Below are 23,501 nucleotides of genomic sequence, written 5' to 3'. Positions count from 1 at the left end.
GGACAAACCAAACTTTGTACACCTTTATAGGCCAAGAGGTTTGTGTCTGTAATGCCCATCAGCCTCACTTGTTCCACTTCATGGGGGCAACCCTCACTTAGCAGCCTTATGTGACTAATTACACTGGTGGAGAGTTCCGTGCATTAGCCCTGTAAGAGATGGCAGATGAGAGAAAAGTGAACATCAGTGGTGTTCAGCCATGACTTTTGTGACAATGACATGAGGTTTGTATTGCTGAGTGAATTCCCTGTCCTCAGAGAGCCACACTCTGGGTGGCAGCCTGTCCTACTTGCAGCAGGATAGGTACTCACACCGTGTCACAGGAGGGCTGCCTGGGGATTTTGCACAATCCTGCTGAGGCACTATCAGTTAGATAAGCTGTGTGCCTTATGATCAGGTCAGGACAACCTGGGCAAAGTCAGCACAGACTGTAATAGCACCTGGTGCTTCCAGTGAATAAGGATAATTTTTTTTTTCTAACACAATAAATATTTTGGCTTTAACTACATTTGAATACTCTTAAGCATTTATTTCCAAAGGTATTTTCAGTACATTCAGTTATTGAAATGGGAACAAAAGTGTTTATGATAGTTTTGGCTCAGCAACATCAGCCAGTGTCTTGTCCCCGACCCTCTCTCCCTCAAAGGGTTTCAGTGGTTGATAAAAAGTTGATAACTCAACAAAATTCACCGTGCCTGTTAACAGTTCCTCTATAAAAGCTGAACATTTTCCCCTTCAGTCTTCAGTTGCTTTCAGCATGAAGGGACTCATCCTGGCCCTGGTGCTCGCCTTTGTGGGTAAGTTCAAGCTTCTCCATCACCACTGAGCCCCTGTGGTCCTGAGCAAACTGCATGTCTTCAAGACCTTTCAAGGACATTTAGAAGTTAATTTGCTGAAGCCTTTTAATGACTTCAGCTGTAAAGTATTATATTTCTGTGCCTAAGCATAGCAGCAGAGGAAGAGCCAAGCAAGCACAGTGAGTGAATGGGGCTGGCATGGGCTTGGTGTCCCAAGGGTGTGGGGTGCACACGGGGAGCCCATTACTGGGCTGTTTGCCAACACTGAATAAATGAATAGCCAGTTAAAGTATCCACAGAGATAGGGGGGTTCTCACACATTCTTATCTTTCTTCCCACACAGAGGGCCAGAAGCAGGACCTTGGTAAGTGTGCTCCCACCACCAGTGATTGGCTCCCATGCTGCCCTCACCTACAACCAAGCCTTGCCCACTGCTTGTACCTATCGTTGGCAGCAGCAGCCTCAGCCTTCTTTGCTTGGGTGGTTCTTGTAAGTAACATCACAACAATCATAGCAAAGGAGGTGTTTGTGTTACTTACTTTTCTTCAGCAGAGCCCATTTTTCATACTGGCAAGACCTATCTGTATGGCTATGAGAGCTTCATCCTGCATGGGCTGCCAAACAGAGGCCTGGCAACGGCAGGGATGAGACTGACCTGCAAGGTGGAGATCAGTCGTGTGTCTCACAGTGACCACCTTCTCCAGGTAAATCATCATGAGCATGGAAACCCACTCCCCCAACCACATCCTGTGCGTATAGACAAGACCAGGTGAAAGGTCTTGCACACAAGTCAAGGCAATCCCAAGCACAAGAACAGGCTGGATGCTGAATGGTTTGAGAGGAGCCCTAAGAAGGACTTAGGGGTGTTGGTTAATGAGAAGCTCAACATGACCTGGCAATCTGCATTTGCAGCCCAAGAGGCCAACTATATCCTGGGTTGCATGGAAAGAAGTGTGACCAGCAGTTCCAGGGAGGTGATTTGCCTCCCTGTACTCTACTCTGGTGAGATTCCACCTGGAGTACCGCATTCAGCCCTGGGGCCCTCAAGATAAGATGGACATGGACTTGTTGAAACAAGTTCCAAGGAGGACCATGAAGATGATCAGGGGGCTGAAGTACCTCTCCTATGAAGATAGGTTGAGAGAATTGGCATTGCTCAGCTTGGAGAAGATTCCAAAGAGAACTTATAGTAACCTCCCAGGATCTAACGGGGCCTAAAAGAAAGCTGGAGAGGAACTTTTTACAAGGGCATGTAGTTATAAGACAAGAGTAATGGCTTTAAATTTAAAGAGGTATATTTATATTAGATGTAAGGAAGAAGTTCTTCACTGTGGTGTGAGGCACAAGAACAGGTTGCCCAGAGATATTGTGAATGTCCCCTTCCTGGAAGTGTTCAAGGGCAGACTGGATGGGGCTTTGAGCAGCCTGGCCTATTGGAAGATGTCCCTGCCAGCAGCAGTAACCATAATGTCTTTAAGGTCCCTTCCAAAGCAAACCATTCTACGATTTTGTGATTAATTTAAGAAAATGTGACAAGAGGCAAACCACCCTTGCAGCACTGATTATAAGTGCCTAAAATAAAGCAGCACTAAACCCACTCCTTTTCCTTCTATGCAGGAACATGTGCTTTTATGTATGAGGATGGGAGGGGTGTGTGTAGATACATGTCTGCATGCAGACACATATTTCCCACTAGGTAGCAGTCAAGGACTTGCATCCAAGCTTTACAGATTAATAAACTCAAAATTATGCCAGTTGCTTCTAAAGAAAGAGTTGTCAGCTTATGTTGGGTTATTTCCCAGTCTTCCCAGAGAAGTCATATCTGCTTCCCTATCAGCTGTGCTGAGGCTTTGGCACTCTGGGACATAGTGGACTTGGAGCAGTAGCCAAAACAGTCCCCTTGTGTTTAGGCAGACAGCTTAAGCAATGACTTGACTGCCTTGCAGACTGAAGAGAGCTGTCACTAGGCACCTGGGGAAAATTGGTGAGTATCCCTTCCATCCAGATTCCTGGCAGACGATGGTTTGCTTACCCAGCAACTTTCACCAGACTTACTGAAGTTCTGAATGCTGCTTGCATGATGTTACTTATTCCGGCAGAGACCCTTCATGGAAATTGTGTTTTCAAGGATGCTTCCTAGGCCCAGTAGAAGAGTCTGAGGAGGCAATTTTTCCTCCGTGTTGGATAAGTGGCTTGCATTCAAGCAGGGACTGCAAGTGCCCAGTTTCCCTGTCATTGCACTCATTCAAACTGAATGAACAGGATGAATGCTTTCCTAATTTTGTTCACAGATTCAGTCACCAAAGCTGGAGGAATACAATGGCTTCTGGCCCACAGACCCCTTCACTCCGTCTTTGAGGCTCACACAGACCATTTCTGCATGTTTCAGCCAAGCCTTTAAGTTTGAATACACAGAGGGAAGAGTTGGAAGTATTTTTGCCCCTGAGGACTGTCCCATCCTGTGCACTAACCTAGTGAGAGGAATTCTGAACATGATGCAGATAACCATCAAAAAGTCACAAAATGTGTATGAACTGCAAGAGGTTTGTTGTTTCCGTTCTGTTTTCACTTTTATTCTCATTTTACTGTTATATAGTAACTTGTATGTGTATACACTTCCCAGGCAATTTTTTTCTGCCCTACTTATTGCTGTTTCAAGTGGAAAATTCACTGTGTTCAATCAATAGGCTGGGATTGAAGGCATCTGTCACACCAGATACATTATCCAGGATGACAGCAAGAATAACCGTGCCACCATTTCCAAAAGCAAGGACCTGATGGACTGCCAGGAGAAAGCAGTGAAGAACATGGGAATGGCACACATCCGACCTTGCCCCACCTGCACCCTGGTACGAGCAGCACGGAGCCCAGACACTAACCACTGCCAAACACTCTTGCACTGCACTGAGCACATCGTCTGCGCTCAACCAACTACTGCCCGTCTGTGTTTGTGAGTGGGTCTCTTTGCATTTCTAGAAAGTCAGAAACGTTAAGGGTGTGGTGGTGTTCACCTACCAGATGAAGTACAATGACAGTGGGGCCTTGATGACGTCTGCTACGTCCAAGCAGGTGTACCACATCTCACCCTTCAATGAAGCCAATGCAGCAGCAACCATGGAGGCAAGGTAGGTGCCATGCATGTCTTAGCATAGCTATGATTATCAGAGCCAGGAGGAGATGGCTAAAACATTTAGTATATTTTTGTGGGTTAAAAAGAAGCATCTGGCCTGTGGCTGTGAAGGGCTGAGGCACTGCATGTCCCCCAGGACACCCAGCCATGTCCTGTGCTCTGCTGTTTTGCTGGGTTTTGCTGGGCCACCTGAAACATTTGCCCAACCTCTCAGACACTTTGCCAAACTCTAATGAAAGCTCTCTCCAGTCCTATGGCATGTCCAGGTAATCCAGAGCAATGCACAAACTGTGGAGTCCATGATCTATTTGTGGTTAATGCGATGGTGCTGCTGGGCACACCTGTCTCCTCCAGCTGCTGTGTATCTTTCATGCACACAGTGTGGTTAAAGGCTACTGATGCATTTCTTTCTCTCCCTTGAAGACAAGAACTGTCTTTGATTGACATTAAGGAGAGTCTCAACAGTGCAATAAAAACTCAGCTGCAAAACCAGGGGAGTCTTCGTTATCATTTCTCAGGAGAGCTACTCCAGATGCCTATTCCTCTAGTAAGGATTGCAAATCCAGATTTACAGGTATTAGAAGCTTACTTGCCATACATTTATATGGTTAACAGGTCATCAAATGACTATTTTAGACACGGATCCAATTGTCTGTTTTTTCCCATAGTTAACAGAAACGCTGCAGCAAGTAGTTCAGCATAACAAGGCAGGAGAGACTAAAGAAGCTTCAGCCAAGTTCTTACAGATGGTTCAGCTTCTTCGCATAGTGACCCTTGATCAAATTGAGTTTTCGTGGGTGCAGTTTGCCCACAACCACCCCTACAGGTAACTGTAATGCCTTCAGTCAGGATTTCTAGTCAGAAGCATAGTGGGCAATGGGGATAATGAATACTCCTCTCCCTGTCAGGCACTGGTTTCTGAGTGCCATCTGTGCTGCTGGAGCTACTGACACATTCAGATTTCTGAAGCAAAAAATTCATGATGAGAAGCTGAACATCTGGGAAGCAACTGTGGCTCTCCCTTTTGCCTTCCATTTTGTTACACCCAACAAGCAAACCCTAGAAATCGCCTCAGTGAGTACAGCTCATTCTTTCTTCTATTTCCCTCTCACTTCTTTTTAAAGGTGAATTCATATGATTCTAAGTGAAAGGTGAAACACATGTCCTTCTAAATTTGTAAAATGCAAGGTATTAACAAAAATAGAGAATGCTTTAGAAAATGTTCCAATCATTTGTTGCCAATATTTTAAAATGGGTTTTGACATGTGATGTTAAAATACACAAATCATAAGAAAACTGCTATTGATCTATTTTTGCTTTTTTCTTCTTTTTTTTTAATTAGACAAACTCAATAAAATAGTACCATGTAACCAAAATCTAAAGTGCATAAAGTGTAACAGGAGTGAGTCTATTTACTTTTATAGTAGCTGAATGACTAGCATTTAACTTCTGAAAATATTTAGAAAAAAAAAAAAACAAACCAAAGCAGTTTTATCTGTTTCTCAAATGTAGCTTTGAATAAAAAACAAATATTAGCTCTGATTACTGTAAACATTAAAGGCTGCTACTTCTTTCTTCTGCAGACTTTTCTGACCTGTCCACAAATCCAGAAAGTAGCAATGCATCAAATAATTGTTTACCTGGGATATGGTAGCATGGTAAATAAATACTGTGCTCAGATTTCACTTTGTCCAAATGAACTTCTTCAGGTAGGTGACTCTCATTTCTTAGTCATAAGGGGTGAAGAATTTTTTTAAATGCCTCTAATTTAGCTCTCACAATGCTGGCAATTAGGTAACTCACTGTTTACCCACCTCACTCTGCCTGCAAAATTGTAAAGTCAGAATGAAACACCAAGCTGATGCCTTTGAAAAATCTGGTCTTAACAGCCCAGAATTTCAAATGTAAGTGGTAGAAGTCCCTGGGGATAATGGACCTTGTAAACAACCTGAAACTGAGTTTAGGTATGACAAAGTTAGGATTAAAGCAAAATAACGATGATTCTTCTCTCCACTTTTACATTAAGTAGAGTGTACTTTAAAAAAAATGAATTAAAAAGGCACTGAAGTGTGAAAATAAGAAAAACTCTAGATAAGTTATAGATTAGGGTTTCCAAATAGGTCTTGCTACATAACTGCATATTACTGTCAGAAATACTCAGGACATTGTGCTTGGGCTATGCCGCTCTGGCTCCTTACTCAGAAGAACCACAGCACTGAGATAGCCTGCTGATGCTGGACATGTTTAAATCTTCCCAAAAAAGAGTGAAACAAAGACAAGCCACCAGAAGAGTAATTTGTCTTCTCAGCACAACAAAACTCTTAACTTGCTACTGCTATAGGGAGTGAAAAATAGGCAAGTGTAATCCTGCAGCTGCACAGATGCTGGTGGCTGCTAGGGGGGCGCCCCAGGGAACAACTGAACCCTGCATCAGCTTGGAGCTGCTCTTGAGATTGCAACAAACTCTCTGATGTAGGCATCCACCTACAATTATCTCATACACTCAGGCTCAGGTGTAATTTAAAATCAATTACAACACTGCTTGAGGAGAAAACCAAGTTTGCTTGTACGTTCCACGTTTGGCATCCTGATAACAATGGTGAAATTTTTCCTGGGAGAAAAATCTGAACAGCTTTATTCTGGGCTTTGCACCAGTAGTAGTTTTGTTTTCTATGGCAACGTGTACCTTCATGCATTATTTTAAGGTCATTACCTGATAAGATTGTGTTAATCTGCTCTGTTTTCAGCCACTCCATGACCTTGCTACTGAAGCCACCAGCAAAGGCGATGCCAAAGGCATGAGCTTGGCCCTGAAAGCCATCGGCAACGCAGGAGAGCCAGCCAGTATCAAACGCATTCTGAAGTTTTTGCCAACGTTTTCCCCGGCTGCAGCTTCACTACCAAACAGAATTCATGTGGATGCCGTGTTGGCCTTGAGGAAAATTAGCAGAAAACATCCTGCAAAAGTAACTGAAATTATGCCTTAGAGGATATTATTTGGATTAACTTTGTGATTCAGGGATAACAAAGCTGCCAGGGAGGGTTAGCTACTCTGAGCACTTCTCTCAGTTACTGGTCTTCCCTTTGTACACGCTGCAAAGTCCTGACATCACCCAGTCCTTGCTGATATCCTTGGGAAGACATTGCTTTAGTTGCTTAACACTAGATCCGTTACTAATGGCTGTTTGTTCCAGTGCTGTTCACTGTGCACCCAGCAGTATCTTAATTTTCAGTGACAGAGCCCATGCTCGAGTCTCTGTTTAGGGTTTTGTTCTCCATTCATTGCAGATCATATATACATGGTTTAGGAATCATGTCTCACTGAGAGACTGAGGTGCTCACAGGTCGTAACTTCCTCCTCTAGGTAAAGGAGATCTCCCTCCAGGTCTTTTTGGACCACACGCTTGCTCCTAATGTCCGAATGGTCGCTTGTGTCGTCCTCTTTGAAGCTAAGCCTGCTCTTCCAACTGTAACAGCTCTGGCCATCTCACTGCTGAAGGAGCCCAGCTTACAAGTAGCCAGTTTCACATATTCACACATGAAGGCTTTGGCAGCGGGCAGGATCCCACAGCTCTACAGTCTGTAAGTAGAGGAAGAAGTACATTTTTAGTAGCAAGCTATGATTTTTTTTTCCTTGTACTTTTTTAAGAATTTGGTCATGGTTGACTATCTTCATATGATTTTAACTCTTTATTACTCAGATCTGCTGCTTGCAATATTGCCATTAAACTACTGAGCCCCAGACTTGACAGGCTGAGCTATCGTTACAGCAAGGTCATTCACGTTGGTGATTACTCCTGTGAGTACCAGCTGCCTTGTTCACTGCTTCAGCTTACGTAGCCAAATGCCTCTATCATGTTCCATGATTTTCATCCAGTATCCAGTCGTGGGCTGCTAGGTTAGTGCACTCTTGAAACAGAAAAAGCTCAAGAGCCTCCTGACATGCAAAATGCTCTGAGAGCGTTCTACTACTCTCTGGGTATCTGCTGGGGAAAGCCATGCCTGCACATGAATTTAGATCTCCCTCTTCAGTCATTGTGGTCGTGTTGACTGCTCCAGAACAAAGTTTTTCTCTTGAGGTTGCAAGCTTGCAGACCTATGTGACTGAATCCTGACAGAACCCCTTATGCTCTACTACAGCATGTGGCTTGCATGCATCAGGCACCTTGGAGACCCTAACCAAAATCTCTGCTGCTTTTTATTCCTGTGATAGCCGAGTATCAGGCTGGTGCCATTTGGAGGGTCTATCTAATGAACAGTCCCAGCTCCGTGATTCCATCCGATATAATCACGAAAGTGAGAGGATATTACGCAAACACTGCAACAGATATTATTGAGGTAAGTATTTCATTAAAACAGCCAGCTAGGTGCACACTCCCTACAAATAGTATTATTTGTTAAGCAAGTTGGACTGTGTGTAGTATCTAACTCCATATCTGTCTGTGGGGGCAGATGTGGAAGACAAAATTTAAATAAGGATTACGATTTTATTTAGGCTTCTTTCTTTTATCTGGGCTTCGTGACACATACATTCATCAATGGACACATTCAGTACAGGCCTGAAAACCTAGGAAAGCAGAGGAAAGCTTACACAGCCTACCTAAAGTCCCATGGCAACTAGGGTATTTTGCATAAGTACAGGGAAACAGCACTTGAAATGAAATTTCAGCGCGCAGTGCAGCCAGGGCAGCACGAAGCTCCATGTAACAGCAGGCAGGCATACAGGCTCCTTGGGCAAGCTTTGCAGCCTGAGCTGTGCTCTGTGCCACCCTAAAATTATCCCTGCTGACTAATTCAAAGTTGGTTCTGTATGTTCTCAGCATCTGCAGCCATAGCCTGAAGTCATTTGCCAGGTAGATGTAGCCTTACAAATGCTTCATGAAATATGTATTTAGAGAGGCTTTGTTGAGTCTAATACCTAGGTACAAAGTTTTCTCTGGGCTGTCTTGTACTTGGGCTGTGACACCTGACTCTGTTTCCTACAGGTGGCCCTCCGGTCGCAAAGCCTGACTGACCTTATCAGGAAGCAGAATATTTCCTTTGCTCAGCATGATACATACAAAACACTGAAGGAACTCAGTAAAACGGTAGGTCTTCTGGTCTCTTTGCAATACATAGTCCCTGCCAGCACCGGGGTTGCATCACCCACCCACCGAGTCCTCCCTTTGATGTTTCAGTGAGAAAGGAGGTAGTCATCCTGTTTGGTCATGGAAAGATGTACTTGCATTGTACTTATGCTGTTAACAGACGCAGCCTTTTCACACAACATGTCATCCCTTAATGTTCAGTACAATAGATGATTAGGAAGCTGACAGACAAAACTCATGTGTACCAAAGTGTATGTTAAAAGACAGTAAGTGGTTGCTCTTCTTTTAAAATCATTATTGAATATGATTTTTGTTCATGACTCCTCAGTGTCACACACTACTCATAGCAACAGAAATTACAAGTCCTTACCTCATCCTTATGTAGGGAAACTCCCACTGAAGTCATTTATGCAATACAGGAAAGGCTACATTGGTTCAGACCTGTAAGATGCCTATTAGTTTTTGGCTGAGGAACCATGGTTAGCATCCTTCAGATGGGATCTATTCTTTGCTAATACATTACCATATTTTAAGTGAGATTATCTACTTCTTCCCTTGTTCTACATCTCTTCTTAACACTACAGCTTCTGGGATGGAAAGAACTGCCTCCTGAAGATCCTCTAGTGTCTGCTTATGTCAAAGTACTGGGCCAAGAGATCGCCTTTGCTGACATAGACAAAGACGTCATTCAGCAGACCATGCTGGTACTTTTTCTTCTGCAATGCTGAATAGTTTATCTTCCTTGACTCTTCTTAACTACTTACTGAACCTATTTCTCTGTTTTCAGAGTCTAACTGGTTCAACAAACTGGCAGGCAGTGGTGAAAAAAGCGGTGGAAGAGGTCCAGCGAGGCATTTCAAGCCAATGGACCCTGCCGGCGATGGTGGGTGAGCTGCGGCACATTGTGCCCACGGTGGTCGGTGTGCCGCTGGAGCTCAGCCTGTGCGGCGTGGCGCTGAGCGGGGCTGCGGCCGACGGTGAGCTTGGGATGCCCAACTGAGCAGTTTCCCCAGAATAACTGTGGGTCCAATCCCTCTGCAGAAATTAAATTCCTTTGCAATATTGGCAAATACTCCTGTAACGTGGAAACATCAGTGTTCAGCCACCTCCTAAGGGTTGGAGAAGCAATTAGCATGTTTCACCGGGGACATGTTTCTGTAATTCTGGTTTGCAGCCTAGCAATCTTCAAATAATCATGGAAAGTATTAAAAAATGTAAAAGCACTGGCCACAGTTTAACTACTGTCCTTATTGAAAACATTGTATCTCCAGCTTTTTATTGTTTCTCTGTTCATGTAATTCCTGTCTGTCTTTTGCAGTGGGCGTACATGTATCACCACCATTATCTGACAATTTCAGACCTTCACAGTTGTTGGAAGCCAACGTGGATATTCATGCTGACATCAAGCCAAAGTAAAAATGACATCTCTTTCCACATGTACACGGAGAAGCACTTATATTTATATTGCAATACATATGTGATCGCATGGTGTTATGGAGGGGCCTTGCTTGTCCCACATTTAGGGTGGCTGTGCTGGTTGAGAGCTGTGAAGTTGTCAGAAAACAACACAATCTCCTGATGTTTTACAACCCTGCATGCACAGCACTGTGCACTGTATCCCCACAAGAGCCCGTGCCGTTCTGCCATTGCTGAAAATGCTGCATGTTGGTACCTGTTCAGTGACTAAAGATACTAAGCTGTGAAGATGTAGTTGTTTATGTACAAACAGGTTTTTACAAGCTCAGCATAGAATCACATCACCACATGGCAAAACCTGGGGGGATTTCAGGGAGAAAAGGCAAATGCTTCTGCATCTGCAAATACAAATCAAAAGCAACAGTACTAATAACAATAATGGTATTAATGATAATTACAATAATAACCATAATTAGATTAAATCTGAAGCTAGGAAATTCTAGCATTAGCTTGTCCTCAAGCAGTGTATCAGTAACAAAGCAGTGAGAGTGTTCACACTTTGTTCATCACATAAATCCCTTCAAGCTTTTCTAGGGGTACTTCAGCATTTGTTCTGTTTATTTTAAGAGCCACTACTGATGGATAAAGTGATATATTGTAACAGGATAAAAAAAAAAGTGTGAAAATGCAATTTTGCATTTCAAAGTTAAATATGTGCATATTAGTCTGTAATTATGCATGTTTTTATTTCCACTTTTTCAGGGCTTATTTTCATATGATTGCAATGATGGGGATTAATACACAATACTTTCAGAGTGGTCTTGAATTTCATGCAGAGTTCAGTGCTAACACTACAATGAAATTTGATGCCAAGATAAACATAAAAGAGAAAAACTTGAAGATTGAAGCCCTTCCCTGCAATCAGGAGGTTGAGCTCATAGCTGTGAGGTACAGAAGATCTTGTTGCATTTTGCTTGTTATGTGTAAGTGATTGTGAGCTCTGTTTATAAAATCAAGAAATACAATGACCTGTTAGGTTGTGCTATACGCTGGCAGCCATATAAAGCTTAGTATTGTCCTTTTTTTGCACCAGCAAAGACAGGTAAGTAAAATCAGAATATGTTCCTTGTGTGCCATTTATCACCTCCATAGGAGTGGCGTTTATGCTATTTCAAGAAACATGGAAGAAGCAGATACCGAAAAGAAATCCCGTCTTCTCCCCATGGAAGTACCAAGTACCTCTGACCAGCCATTTCAATCCCCAGAGAGGTCTTCAGGATCTGAGTGGAAGGTAAGGAGGCCTCTCACCACCTGTATTGCAGACAGAGAACAAGCAGCTCCTCAGAGAAAGTGAGCATCCTCAACACAGTAGCTGGCTAATGAGATCACAAACACAAACTGCGAGATTCAACAGGTTCCTGATATATTCCAAACCAAGCCTAACTTAAATCCCAATGGGTTCGAGACATATCATTCACAATCTACTCACTCTCATCATCTCATGCAGGAAGAGTTACTCTGACAGCATGTCTTCCTATTTCTTTACAGTCATGGGGAGGGTATGTGAAATTCATAACCTTGTGCAATATTCTTTTGTTTGGTTTGGTTTGGTTTGCGGACCAGAGCAACGTGGAAAAGATGGCTCTTGGGAAGCCATACATTTTTCTTCCCAAAGCCTGAGGTATTCATCCCTCCAGTGGATTGTGTTTGTGAAACAATACCTGGGAAAGGCTGGCCAGAAGAGCTATCTCCTTCCACAGATCACTTTGAAGGACAACCCACTGCTTCCAGTGCTTGAATCTCTAATTTTAAGCAATATTTTTTTTTGGTAGAAAATATATTTATTTGTCCCTTTTTTTTTTTTTTTTTTTTTTTTTAAATCCAGCAAAGCAATAATCCTAGCGTGAGATCCAAAGGATGCCAGCAAGGTTCAGAAGAGAGACATCACTGCAGTGTCAGAGGAAGACTTTACACACGCACCTTCTGTAGAAAATTTGAGAGTTTGGGATGTTCTGCTTGCTTCAGCCTAAAGTCTCAACATTCTCCGTTCTTAAGAAATACCTATCTGCAAAAATTAATTGGAGAACTTGAAGGCAAAATAGTTTTGAAGCCAGGTACAGTCACGACAAACTTTCCTGTTAATTTGTGAATGATGCTCAAGTAGCACAACCCTGGAATGTAAATATCTTGACCTTAGTTCAAACAGATGCTGATATTGACAAAATAGAGCTGGAGATTCAGGCAGGACCCAAAGCAGCTTCCAAAATAATTGATGTGGCAAGCTCAGGATCTAAAGAAGAGGAAGAGCCATCTCCATATGAGGACATTCAAGCAAAACTGAAGAAGATTCTAGGCATTGGCAATGTATTCAAGGTAAGAGACTTGGAGCATTAGAGAAGGAAATATTTTCCTATAAATGAAACCAAGAATTTTCAGAGTGGAAAATTAGCACAGGAAAGCAAGGATTTTGCCTGGGAGAAATGGGTTTAGGTGAGTTCTGGGGCAGCTTCTGCAGCATGTGGGGCCAGAAACTTTTATCTCCTTGAAAGCCCACGGTGAACAGCTTGCCTTGACACCCAGAGAAACGTTACAGAACAAGCCATAAATTCCTAACTCTTTGAACTATTTTTGGAGGTCACAAATAAAACATGGCACCACAGGAGACGGGTTCACAGAACAGAAAAGTCTCCAGATACAGACCGCTGGACAGAGCCCAGTGCAAGCCTCTTCTCCAGCTCATACTCTTCTTCCACTGCTCCATTTGCTGATGGTAAAGAGCCTGGAAATGAACACACAATAAAGCATTCTAGGATGAAGCGTGGCAGCAGCAGCAGGAGCAGAAGCAGCAGTGTCAGCTCTGCTAGCAGTAAAGTCTGCAGCAGCAGTGAAGACCACTCTGGAGACAGGCACTGCAGTGGGGACAGTGAACATTCCAGTGACCAGGTAATTGGCCTAGGCTGGACCTTTTTATGTTTCTTGTAGTGCATGATTTTGTACATAAGGAAATTGCACCTATAGAACATGGACCAAAGAAAGAGAAAAACTGTTGAGGGTTGCTGTTTGCTGCAGGATGCAAAATGGTAGAGCAGAGATTTACCTAGCAGAGATTTTCCTCCTTTTTAATCTCTCTGGTTCTCCAAAGCATTTCAGTGCAGAAGTGTCACATTTCAGAAGATTTCAGTTTAAGACGTTTTTAAAAATTAATTTTGTTTTGCCTTTTTTTCCATACTCAATACTGAACTTTTTAATGCATTTGTCAAAAGTTAGTTCTTTTGTCTTCTCTTAGCTCTTACACACAATCTGTTTTCACAGGCAAATCTACCTGTTTACAAGTTTTGGTTCAAGCCAGCAGATGAACAGGTACATTTACTGCTTATACAGTGAGCTGGGCATCACTAGCTTTGCTGCAATTAAAGTTTACTTCTCTGAGAATAAAAATATGAGAAAATAATTCTGTGGCAATTTCCAATGGTAAACAACTTGCTTCAAGGTGATTCTGTTTTGGCAGGACCCAGGAAGGGAAGTCCTGAACAGCTCCTCTCCTTCAGCTAGTGGTGAAGGCATCTCTAGAGCCATGTCTCAGGTGAGTATCTTAATCTACAAGAAACAAAACTCCTGGATTTATTCAGGAATGACTGCATGGTACATACTTCATGGTACCTGGTCCTTCTGTAAGAATTACTGCAAGAACTGATGGAATCTACAGCAGATTTCATCAAAAGAAAATTTCACACATTTCAGACAATGACCTATATGTTTACAAAACAGTAAACCTTACTTTGTTGAGGAATCCCCTCTACACCAGCAGCTCCCAGTTGTTAGTGCAAGTTGCTTGTGGAAAAGAAAACAACCAGATCTACCTTCTCCCTCTGCCCATTTCCATGTAACCTGAATTCATTTCTCTTTGTCCATCTCTTCACCACATTACCACTTCCCTGAACTCTTCACAGTCTTCTCCAGTACTCTCACCTCACCTCTCATCCAGGCTCTTCCCCAGCCACAGTCTTGCTCTTTCCCCAAAGTCCCCATTGGCTCTGCCTCAGCTCTCCTGTAAGTCTCTGTCACCCAGACCTGGCAGCACAGAGAGGACCTGCTGTCCCACAGCTCATCTCACCTGCAGTTCTCCCCTGCCCAGGTAGGGGACTCCTGCCCCACAGCTCAGGTAGGATAGTCACAGCTGGAGTGGATGCTGCTGCCAGACACAAGGGTCCTACTTTGAATTGGGCATGTGCTGCTCCTCATGCAAGTACCACACTTTGAACTCCACTGAACAACTGGAGCTCCTCTGTCACCACAAATTATCATGGTTTTGAGCAGGTGGGGAAAAAAAAAATTATCAAAAAGACTATTAGCTAAACTACAGGTTGACAAGAGAGCAGTGCTGAGCTGGGTGACACTGGGTTTTTACACAATAGGGTCCTACTCCACACTTCCTTTTGTTACACTGAAATTTCTTCACCCCTCCAAAAAAAAAAATCCCAACATTGTTGTACTTACATAGGTCCCGACAGCTCTCCCTTGAAAGACTGGCTGTGGTGGGTTGAAATTACCCCCCAAAATAAAATTGTCAGACTAGCTCAGATGGAAGCAAATGAAGCTATACTTACAAGCAAAACTACAACCTAAGATATGATATGCAATGAATATGTAAAAAATATACAATATTTACATATATTTACAATTTATAAACAACACAAGAACCCCCCCTGGACAAAACCAGGGGATTACCCACAGCTTCCCCCTCCCTGTTCCCTGCCCTCTACACAAGGTAAAAGAGAGAGAGAGAGAGAAGAGCAGAGAATAGTTTGTTAGCCACAACAAAGAAATGCAGCCAAGGTCAGCAAGCTAGGAGAAGTACCAGCCAGTATCTGCTAGAGTGCAGAAACTGAAAAGACAAAGAGTCTTCTGCACAGCTAACTTAGTTATTAATCAGACCAATGGTATTATTTAGACCTTATCATTATTTTCCCTTTTACATCCAATGGTAATCTATTTACATTCTACCACTTTCTTACTCAATCTGTGGAAAATTTTCCTAGGCATAGCCTAAAACTACCACACTGGCAAAACCACATATGAACCGAGTAATCCAAGGGATGACCTACGGTGCTGTCTCATGCTTCACATGAGAAGACTTTTTGAATGAGACTTTTCCTTCACAAACACTTTTATCTGTGGTTTTAATATAGCTATTTTAATGCTGTGTGTGTGACATTTGTCTGTATTCCCTCTCTGCTGACTTAAGCCTAAATTCCTGGGAGACAGCAAGCCACCAGTACTGGCTGCAATCCTTCGTGCCATCCATAGAAACAAGCAGCCGACGGGCTTACAGCTTGTCCTGTACACTGATAGCCAACCCATGAGATCCAGGATGCAGGTGTTTGTTTCAAGCATCACAGGATCATCAAGTAGATGGAAGCTCTGTGCCGATGCTTCCCTAATAAACTCCCATAAAGTATCGGTAAGTTTAAAACAACGATCAGCTCAAATGTAAATGCAATACAATGATCTTCCGATGTTTTCTACAAGAGTACATGCATTCCCCTCTCCTAGGGTTCTCTTAAATGGGGTGAAGACTGCAAGGACTACCAGATTGCTACTCAGATCGCGACAGGGCGTTTTGCTGCTTATCCGGCCACGCAAACGAAGCTGGAGTGGGCAAAAGTACCTTCAACAGTCCGAACAGCTGCAGGATGGTGAGATTGCTGGTTTTGAAAAAATCACTTGTGTCAGAGCTCCAGATAATCACAGGTTGGGTTCTGCTGTTTCTGAACTGGAAAAATGTCTCTCAATCAGTATATTATAAAATCAGATTTTCTGTGTATTCATTCCTATGGTGTATTTTTTTTTGCTTGAAACAAAGGGGGTGATGGGATGCATCTAATCTATGGCAGGCTTTCAATTTAAATTGCTTGAATTAATAAATTTGTCTCCTGGTGCTTCCTAATTGATGGAGGCTCAAAGCAGAAGCCTAATCTTGTCTCTCTGACAGAATCTCTTACTGACTGTACAGGGAAGGTAATTTCCTAAAGCAGGCACCTCTAGCTTCTGAAGTAGGTGATACACATACTTATTGCACGCAAAATAGAAAGTGTTGCGTGATGTTTGTAATAAATCTATAACTGCTGGATTCAGTTCACATACATGTCTATCCATACACATATAGTATCTGTTGTATTCATTCATTCATTGTATGAATGCATTTGCCTGCAATAACATTCAGATCCATCTCAAAGCCTAATCTTTCTTCATGGTGCCACAACAACTCAGTTAGCTAAATAAACATGTGATATGAGCTTTCTGTCTACTGAAGAGAATTTTTTATATTAGATAGTATTACCTGAAGTGCTCTTGTTTGCGCTTATTAGAGGGGATGAAACCACCCAGCTGAGTAACCTGGAGCAAAGCCACAGAATTCACCTCTTTTCTGCTCTTAGACTATGCCCTTTTTAAAAGGAATATTTTCTGTATTTTGCTGGTTTTGTCCCAAGCCTGTATAGAAACCCAAGCATAGAGATCCCTCTGTCAACTCACTGACTCTCTTGGTTGGCAAAAGATTCTTACTAAAAATTACCACTGCAGGACTGACACATTAATACAATGTCATCTATTTTTTAGCATGTTGGTATTTTAGTTTTTATGTAACTTGAGCCTGTTATTAACTCTGAATGTGTTTAAAATAAGTTGGCTATGCTTTTTTTCTCATATCGCTGCTCTTCAGTCTCTTGAAGACTATTTCAGCCATGAACAGGAAAAATCTGCCTGTCCCTTCTCCCATACATGCCACCATGTATTACTAAACCCTGATACAGAATGCATATTGCTTTATGGGAGCATTTTATTCTGGACAAGTAATAACCAATTTTTGCAAAGACAGACGCTTTTAATCATTCACTTCCTTTTCCAGGTTCTATTCATTTGTTCCAGAAGCTGCATATGTGCTTGGGTATTCCCAAAAGCAACAGCGTAGTCACACTCACCAGGCAACCCTGGTTATGGCTCTGACATCTCCAAGAACCTGTGATGTGGTCCTCAGGCTACCAGAGGTAACTGTTTCCACTGTCTTTTATCCTAGGGCATTCTATACTTATGAAATCAAAGGTTAAGAGATTTTTTTCTAACCCATTGTTTGCTGTTTTGGGTTTGTATGGGTTTTTTTATTTTTAATTGTTAAACTATACAGAAGCTCCCACCACTAGGACATTATATTCATGCAGTTGGCTCCATTATGAACATATCTTACAACCCATTTATCTTCTTCATGTAGCATGCAAATGCATGCATAAATAACTTATTTTAAAAGACCACTTATCCCTAAATCTTCAGGAAGATGGTAGGTTTTCCTGTGTCCTGAAAAAGATAATAAAACCAGGCTGTAGAGAAGTGTGATGACCAAATAGCAGCCCTCAATGAACAGGCAAGGAGAGGGTGTGCATCTCAGGTAAGCAAACTGTTCAGACTCTGGGAAGATGTGATGTACAACTCCCAAAAAGCTGCAAACTGACGAATATCAAACTTCACGTACAGCACTGCTCTTCTACAGGCTGCAGATGTGTCAAACTGCAGAGCTATTTCACGCTGTAGACAGAAGATTTGATTTCTTTTTAGCTCTGACCTAAATCTAGGTTCTAGCTTAGGTTTCTGTCGGTACTGTCCTCTTTGAACGTTATAGGAGAATGCTATCTTATCTCTACACTGTGTTTTGCATTTACATTCACATTTGTTTTCTGACCAATTTTCAGCTCACAATTTACAACAGAGCCATCAGGCTTCCCCTGCTATTCCATTCAAGTCCAGGTATGCTGACTTCAATGCTACCATCAGCAGACCAGAATATCTTTTCCCAAGCAACCCTTTTAATCGCTGAAAACTTTAAAGGTCAGTAATCAGCTATCTATACAAGCACTGACTGCCTTTGCACATTTTGTACTTCTGACATAGCTTTAAATTATTTTATATTGACTTAAATCAGTTGGACCTGTGATAGATACAATCTGCGAGTCTGCAAAGATGTAAAGAAAAGGACACTTATATCAGTAAGATTAATTATTCAGTTCCATGCCAAATAGTGATTCCAAATGCATTTACTTCAGCTTCATTGCAGAGATCGCTCATGAAGAAAAAAATGTTATAAAATTTATGAGGGATATATGTGACTTCATATTTGGGGTGCTGTGCTTGATTAGCACTGTTACACAGAAGCTAAAACTGCTTCAAAAGTATTATATATAGAAGTATATATAATGTATATTATAGATTTAAGTATATATTATAGATAGAAGTATAGATATTAATTGCATAGAATCATAGAATGGTTTGGGTTGGACTGGACTTCCAAAGGTCATATAGTCCAATGCCCCTGCAGTGAGCATGGACATCCTCCAATAGATCAGGTTGCACACACCCCTGTTGAGTCTGACCTTAAATTATCTCTAAAGATGAGGCCTCGACTACCTCCCTGGGCAATTTTTCCTCCTACAATTGATTTTGAAGGGATAATTGCTTCATTAATGCTGTATTAAAAGAAAATCATATTGTACTTAATTATGGTAAACTTTAAATAGAAAACCTTTGTATAATCCTGGGATAAGGATTCACATTTTCCTTGAAATTCATGGGCTAATATCATACCTATACATATTTCTTCAGTAAACAGTAGAACTAATCTGTATCAATTAAAGTTGCTGTAAATTATTTCTAATCAGAGCAGGTAGAATTTCTAACAAAATACCATTACAGAGAAAAAGGAAGAAGTTTATTTTTCTGTGTCTTTTCTTCCTCCTCAACCTCTAACTATTTTTAATCCTGGTTATGTCTCAGTAAAGGTAGCAGCATTTTAGCGAGTTCCCTTAAGTGTTAGTGATATATAAATTGTTAACAACATTTGAGAAATTATTTTGACTAAAACAAAGTTAAGTTTAAAAAGTCAAAGGCCACAAACAGTGAGCTGCACCAGCATCAGCTGCGAGCAGAATTTGTCTTGCACAACTGAGTCATGACTGGATTGTGCTGCTGTCTGGGGACTGGCAAAGTTTTGCTTTTGTATTACTATAAATCCAGTATTAGTATTCATCCGGAGGAATCAGCTTTTATGTGGGAATAGGTAAAACCAGAAGATGCCATTTTTTTCTTTTTAAAATTCAAATTCAAAATAGAATAACTATCTTACAAAAAATAGAAGAGGCTTGCTTTTGACTGAGTTTTCTTGTTTTTCAGCTCGCTGCTCAGTTTTCCAAAATGTGATCACAACCTTCAATGGAGTTGAATTCAACTATTCAATGCCTGCAAACTGCTACCATATCTTGGTGCAGGACTGTAGTCCAGAACTGAAATTCCTGGTGATGATGAAAATACCTGAGGAGTCGTCTGACCTTACAGCAATAAATATCAGAGTCGCCAGCTAGTAAGTAAATGCTAAGCTAATGACAAAGATGTCAAGCCGAATACGCTGTAAGTGTGAAGCCCAGATTGTTAGGGCAGATTGGTGCTAGCACAAGACTCATGCAAAATTTACTGAGGTGAATGGAAAGATTTCAAAGAATGTCACTGGGATTTGAGACTTCATCTTTCAAAAGTGTTTCTGAAATAGATCTGAGGTTCATGGTAACCTAAAATCTTAACTGCTCCAAATTCATCAGTAATTTGTTAGCATTTAACCATCTCACTTCAGTTCTTAGTAATTAGGTTGACACTTAAACTATAAATTCAAAAGGGACTGTTGCAATCATTTAGTCTGGCCTCTTACACTAAGCTAATAGTTAGAACTAATTAACACCCACAATCATTTCAGCAGAGATGTTGTGAAGTGGACACAGCTAATAAGGGAATTACTTATCCCAGATTAGAGGAACTTTTAGGTCATCTCTTAGTTGTGCATAATGTTGTTCTAATGTATTTGAAATTAATTTAGAACATGCTTTGTTTCATCTTGGAGCAATCACCTCTGCCATCAGAGGTTCTTCTTTGAAAGCACAGTCTGATACTCAAAATTGCATGGGGATTACACATACCAAAATCATTGTAGGGAGTATTCTTCAAAGCCCATAAACAGCCTTTGATCTGTAAAGTTTCATTACAGCTAATTATTTATTTCTGAAAATTGTGTGCCTAGCTGTGCCATAATGTTAGAGAAACAGAGCAAGCTGTATTGCCTGCACCTGTTTTGTGGAAGACCAGAAGGATGCTTGTTTTATAGACTGTATCTTTTGTGATAAAGACATTCCCAATCATTTTGCACAGCTGTATGGATGTGCTTTTGATGTGCTTTAGCCTCATATTTGTTCATCAGAGCAATCACTGCTCTGAAGAAAATACTACAGTATAGAGACAATTCAGGCTGTAAGAGAACCACTGTAGGGAATCTAATTTTCCTCTGAAATGTAAAACACCTTCAGTTTATGTGAATGGCCACAGCAATTGCATTGTGCCACAGCAAGGGTCCCTGCAGCCTGGTGTCTTCCTTCCTGAGCTGTGGCCACAAGATGACACTCAGAGATTCTCTGAGTAAAGCCAGGGGAAGATGTATTGTGAGCACTCCTCCTGGCATGCCTTTTGGGATCTCTCAATCTTCCTCTCAAAGGGTGGCAGGTGATTAACGTCTGAATGATATGAGCACCCTGCAGTGTTGGTTGTATCAGGAGCAGAAATTGTGAGCTGAGTGGAGTGAATGAGAAGCACTTGTTCATACTTATTTCCTTTGCTTAAAGTGAGGTTGACATGTATGTTTCCAATGGACTCATCCAGTTGAAGGTTAATGGTGTTCAAGCTTCAACAGATGTTCCATACAGATCTAATTCTGGTAAGAGACTCATCTTTATATTTCATTTAAAATTTTCTGATCCCTTGAAGAAGGAGAAGACATGATCCTGCAAAGACATTGCAAGATAAAGATCACTCTAATTTGTGAAACTATTAGGTCATTTTAACATACGTTCATTCTAGCTTTCATGAGCTGTTGTATTTCTTGTATATCTTTGGGAAAACCAAATAATGCAGGGCTGAGGTATTTTGTGCTGATCAGAGAGACCTGCAGAACAAGCATCTAGATGTCCCCTGACCACAGCCATCCTTGTCACAGGGCTCTGGCTTGTCCAGGGCAGGGAGTAGTATGGTGGTCCTCCTCATTTCCCCCACCGCTTTCAAGGTATATTAGAACTTGCATTCGGTCCCCAGGAATTTAACAAATGGTTCAAGTTAGACCCTAAAGCAATAACTTGCTTTTAAAAGAAATGTCTTTTTGCTTTCCTATTGCAGATGCAAGCATACTGATCAGCAGGGAAAAGGAAGGCCTGTCACTAAAAGCCCCAGATTATGGCATAGATAAACTGTATTATGATGGACATAGACTTGAGGTACTTTTACAAATTATTTTCAGTGAGTTTATTTTTAGAAAAAAAAAAAAAACAATGAAATGCATCTTTTCTTTATTTCCACAAAGATTCAGGTTGCTTTCTGGATGGCTGGAAAAACGTGTGGCATTTGTGGAAAATATGATGCTGAGAATGAAAGAGAATTTCAAATGCCCAGTGGATATTTAGCTAAAGATGCAGTGAGTTTTGGTCAGTCCTGGATAATCTCAGAAGACCCCTGCACTGGAGGTACTAAGATTCTAATATATATTAATGCCATTGCCTTTGCTTAATTAATTAGTCACATTAATAAATATAGTAGCAAAGTCATCTTATTTTTCACTGGTTTTATGATTAATCACCACAGATTAGGGGAAAGAAAAGGAATGTTTGTGTGCTACAAACTCCCCAAGATGGTTAGTAAGAAAAGTACCTGGTGTGACTGTTGACAAAAGACATTTTATGTCATCTTTAATAGTGCCATTATTTTCATTCTATTATTTCCAGGCTTTCAGTTTTTCTGAAAAAATAAAACAAACAAACAAACAAATCTAGCCCTGGCTATCAAATTAGAGGACATTTGATGTGGGAAATGCCTGGTTTAATTTTCTCAGCTAAAAATGATCTTAATCTGAAACCTTCAGCCTGGGAATGATTGTTCTTACCATCCAGGTTCTATATAAAAACTACCTGAATGTATTGGTAACATTAAGGTGCACCTCATTTTCTGTGCAACCCAGATCTCTGGGCACGTGGTGGCATTTTTTGGAATACGTTTTTAGACCAAGCTCCTCTGAGAGGACTGGTCCAGGAAAGCCTGAACCCCAGAGGCTTAAAGGACTAAGCTACCCAGCCATGGGAAAGCAGTTGTGATGCTAGGCACAGAGTAGAAGTGGATGCACTGATGTCTAGGAGCTACTACTGCTCCAACATGAACTGCTGTCATAGGACATAAATTGAGTTGTCAGTTACCAAGGTTTTCACATGTATTTTTTTTTTTCGGGGGGGAGGAGGGGGTTGGACACCTTTGTGTTACCCAGAGTCTATTTGGCAAACCTTTGTCCTTGGGACTGTACCCCACGTCTGATTTTCGCACAGCCTAAGCCACTGACAGAAAACCAACTCACTTCAATCAGATTAGTTTCAAGCAGCTTGTGTCATTTGGTTCATCCATTTGTCTTTGTTGCTCATTCTACAAATTAAGCCTAAAATGTTATATTTATATAAATTCTGTAGGTACTTTAAGAAAACTCATGTTTTACAGCTTGCAAGCTGCAGCGCAAACTTGTCAACACTGAGAAGCCAGTTACATTTGAGAAGAAAGCAGCAAAATGCCTCTCTGTGGAGCCAGTTCTACAGTGTGTGGAAGGCTGTAGAGCAACCAGGGCTGTTCCTGTTTCCGTGGGCTTCCACTGCGTACCAGCTGGTGAGTCTGCAGAATGGGTACCTGTGAAAATACGTCAAGTTGATTGTACTAACCCCATGAGTACCTCAATGTATTAAAAAAACCTCATACACCCTCTTTTTTGTCTCTCTTTTCTCTCATACAGACTCTGCTCTCAACCTGGAAGGGCAGATGAAGCTAGACAGGAAATCCGAGGATGTCGTGAGCAGAGTTCCAGCGCACACTGCGTGTTCCTGTGAACAGCAGACGTGCCCGGCGTGACACTTCACAGCATCCCTCGTTTCTGGGTGTCAGTCAACTCAGCCAGCCTGTGACCCT

At 41.6% G+C, this 23,501-nt stretch overlaps 1 protein-coding gene across 1 annotated transcript; it reads left to right on the top strand.

The window, feature by feature from the left end:
* The first annotated feature begins 754 nt into the window (after positions 1-754).
* LOC128969364 (vitellogenin-2-like) lies at positions 755-23,444 on the top strand. The gene is made up of 35 exons (XM_054384191.1): positions 755-797; positions 1,141-1,161; positions 1,350-1,501; positions 3,089-3,340; positions 3,485-3,646; positions 3,774-3,922; positions 4,351-4,501; positions 4,596-4,753; positions 4,836-5,001; positions 5,511-5,636; positions 6,675-6,893; positions 7,292-7,509; positions 7,629-7,726; positions 8,141-8,265; positions 8,913-9,014; positions 9,599-9,718; positions 9,802-9,991; positions 10,333-10,426; positions 11,193-11,378; positions 11,583-11,721; positions 12,316-12,544; positions 12,628-12,803; positions 13,065-13,373; positions 13,743-13,790; positions 13,939-14,013; positions 15,676-15,891; positions 15,984-16,126; positions 17,338-17,476; positions 18,173-18,308; positions 19,647-19,833; positions 21,137-21,228; positions 21,684-21,781; positions 21,868-22,027; positions 23,043-23,204; positions 23,329-23,444. Exons 1-35 carry the CDS (start codon positions 758-760, stop codon positions 23,442-23,444), a joined length of 5,154 nt encoding a protein of 1,717 aa, XP_054240166.1. The 5' UTR covers positions 755-757.
* The last annotated feature ends 57 nt before the right edge of the window (positions 23,445-23,501 follow it).

This window comes from Indicator indicator, chromosome 10 (genome assembly GCF_027791375.1).
Source record: "Indicator indicator isolate 239-I01 chromosome 10, UM_Iind_1.1, whole genome shotgun sequence".
In the NCBI taxonomy this organism is placed as follows: Eukaryota; Metazoa; Chordata; class Aves; order Piciformes; family Indicatoridae; genus Indicator; species Indicator indicator.
This window is presented reverse-complemented; position numbering and strand designations above follow the sequence as displayed.

Coding starts and splice junctions, on each gene's coding strand:
- LOC128969364 (XM_054384191.1), top strand. CDS start 758: ATGAAGGGACTCATCCTGGCCCTGGTGCTCGCCTTTGTGG. Junction 13,374..13,742: donor GTGAACATTCCAGTGACCAG/GTAATTGGCCTA, acceptor CTGTTTTCACAG/GCAAATCTACCTGTTTACAA. Junction 21,782..21,867: donor ATGATGGACATAGACTTGAG/GTACTTTTACAA, acceptor ATTTCCACAAAG/ATTCAGGTTGCTTTCTGGAT.